This window comes from Monoraphidium neglectum (assembly GCF_000611645.1).
Source record: "Monoraphidium neglectum strain SAG 48.87 unplaced genomic scaffold scaffold05630, whole genome shotgun sequence".
In the NCBI taxonomy this organism is placed as follows: domain Eukaryota; kingdom Viridiplantae; phylum Chlorophyta; class Chlorophyceae; order Sphaeropleales; family Selenastraceae; genus Monoraphidium; species Monoraphidium neglectum.
In genome coordinates, this window is record NW_014008000.1 from 1 (window position 1) to 2237 (window position 2237).

The following is a 2237-nucleotide window of genomic DNA, read 5'->3' on the forward strand; positions in this document are numbered from 1 at the left end:
GGCGTGTTAAGGGTAGGGCCCGAGGTCAAGGGGTTGGGGGAGTGTGAGGTGCACCCCAGGGTTCCGTGACAGCAGAGGCCGCGGGCGTGACGGCAGCAGCGCGCGCCGCCACACGGTGGTGGGTACGAGACCGCCCACACTTTGCAACCATCGGGGCAAGGAAGCCAAAAAACCCCAAAGGACGCAAAGCCCTGAAATCACGCGCGCAACGCGCCTTTAATCCATCGTCACATTTAGCGCCCCCGACACACCCACAACCACACCCCACCCTCCTCTCGCCCCCGGCCCCCCTCACCTGCACTGGCGTGAACCTGACTGTGTTGCGCCGCGGCTGGTCCTGCGGGTAGGGCCCCGGGTTCTCAGGCACGTACGGCTCCACCAACAACACAGGCCGTGCATCACCCCCGCCGCCGCCGTTCTGCTGCTGCTGCTGCTGCTGCTGCTGCTCCTGCTGCTGCTCGCCCGCCGCGGCGGCCGCAGGCGCGAGCGCGGCGTCTCGCGCGTCCTTGCTGCTGGCGCCGGTCTTGGTGCTGCCGGGCACCGCCGCGGCCGCCTGCGGGAATGTCAGCCGGTACGGCGGCGCGGGCGGGCCTGGCTCGGCGCCCTTGCCCTTGGCGGTTGCGGCGCCGTCCTTGTCAGCGTCCTCGTCAGCGTCCTTGATCTTCACCCTGTATTGGGGGAAGCTGTCCTTGAGGTGGCCAAAATCCAGGAAGGTGTCCTGGGGGGCAGGGGGGCGGGGCAAGGAGAGCGCGGTTTTTGGAGGTGCGCAGGCAGGCGGTGGGGTTGGTTGATGGGTGGGCACAGTAATCGGCTGGGTTCATGCGCAAGGTGTGTGTGTGTGTGTGTGTGTGTGTGTGTGTGTGTGTGTGTGTGTGTGTGTGTGTGTGTGTGTGTGTGTGTGTGTGTCATATACGCCGGCGCAAGCGCAACAGGAGGTAATCACAGGTATCGGGACCAGCCCCCGCCCGCCCGCAGGGCGCACATGTTCGGGGGACACTCGCGCATTCTGCAATCCACCATCCAATTGCCACTCAGTCAACCAGCCGCCCACGGACCCACCCAATCTCACCCAGACACGAGCACGAGCACTCATGCGCACCCACACACACACGCAGGCGCACGCACGCACACACACACACACACACACTCACACACACAAGCACACACACACACACACGCACACACTCAAACACCCCCCCTCCACCCCACCTTGAAGTCCACCGTGGTCAGTGTGTCGGGCATGTTGGTGTAGTGGGCGGCCGCGGGGTCCCCGTAGCCCAGGAATATGTCGTGCAGCCAGGGGGGTATGGCTGCGTCCTCGTTCAGCAGGTCACGGATTGACTCTAGAACGGCCTTGAAGTTGTTCTCCTGGGGGGGACAAGGTGTGTGTGTGTTTGTGTGTGTGTTTGTGTGTGTGTGTGTATGTGTGTATGTGTGTATGTGTGTGTGTGTGTGTGTGTGTGTGAATGGAGAGGGACATTCGCACGCACGTTCAGTGTCAGGGGAGTAGGACACAGGGGCTGGATGTGTGCTCACATGTGTGCTCTGAGGTATTGTGCTGGGGCAGAGCGCCGTGCCCCATGCGCGGCCCCCCTGAACATCCCATCCCGGGCCCCCGCCGCCCCTTTGCTGCGCCGCTCGCCCCCCACGCAGGCGCCCGACCCATCGCTCCCCCCTCAAGGCCCCCACCTTGGCGTCCCGCCGCAGCACGCAGTTGAGGCGCGCGTACACGTCAGCGCCGGCGTCCGCGCCGCCCCCCGCTGCCGCGGCGGCGTTGACGTCTATCTGGTACTGCGCCGGGTCCAGGGCCAGGGTGAGGGTGCGCACAAAACCCTGGGGGGTTGGGGGGGGGGCAGGGGAGCATCGGCAGGGCGGTTCAGGACCAGGGTGGGGTGTGGAGTGGGGGGCAAGGGTGGCGGAGAGGGAAAACTGTACCAGGGTTGTGGTATGGGGTCCGAGTGGCCGGCAAGGCGGGCCAGACGCGGGCACAGCGCAGACACGTGGGCGCGCGGGAGGGAAGGGGGCAGGGGCTGCGGCTCACCTGGGGCGGCTTGCGCTCGTCGAACCTGACGCGCCCCGTGAAGTCGTTCATGAGGTTGCCAGTCTCATCACGGATCTGCGGGTGGGGGGGGGGCCAAACCGTGTTGGGTGAGTGCGTCCGTGTGCGTGTGTGTGTAGGTGTAGGTGTGGCGGGGGGATTGTGCGTTGGGCATGCTCCCGCTAGGGGTGGTCCACTG

The 2237-nt window shown here is 66.0% G+C and overlaps 1 protein-coding gene across 1 annotated transcript in view; it reads right to left on the reverse strand.

The window, feature by feature from the left end:
* Positions 1 to 295: 295 nt before the first annotated feature.
* Positions 296 to 2237, reverse strand: part of MNEG_15750 (Intron-binding protein aquarius) — a gene marked incomplete at both ends in the record, with an annotated part of 3062 nt that continues 1120 nt past the window's right edge. The window contains 4 exons of the mRNA XM_014035779.1: positions 296 to 718; positions 1210 to 1368; positions 1690 to 1833; positions 2042 to 2116. Of these exons, the coding sequence (XP_013891233.1) occupies positions 296 to 718; positions 1210 to 1368; positions 1690 to 1833; positions 2042 to 2116 (801 nt within the window). The remainder of the gene's footprint in view (positions 719 to 1209; positions 1369 to 1689; positions 1834 to 2041; positions 2117 to 2237) is intronic.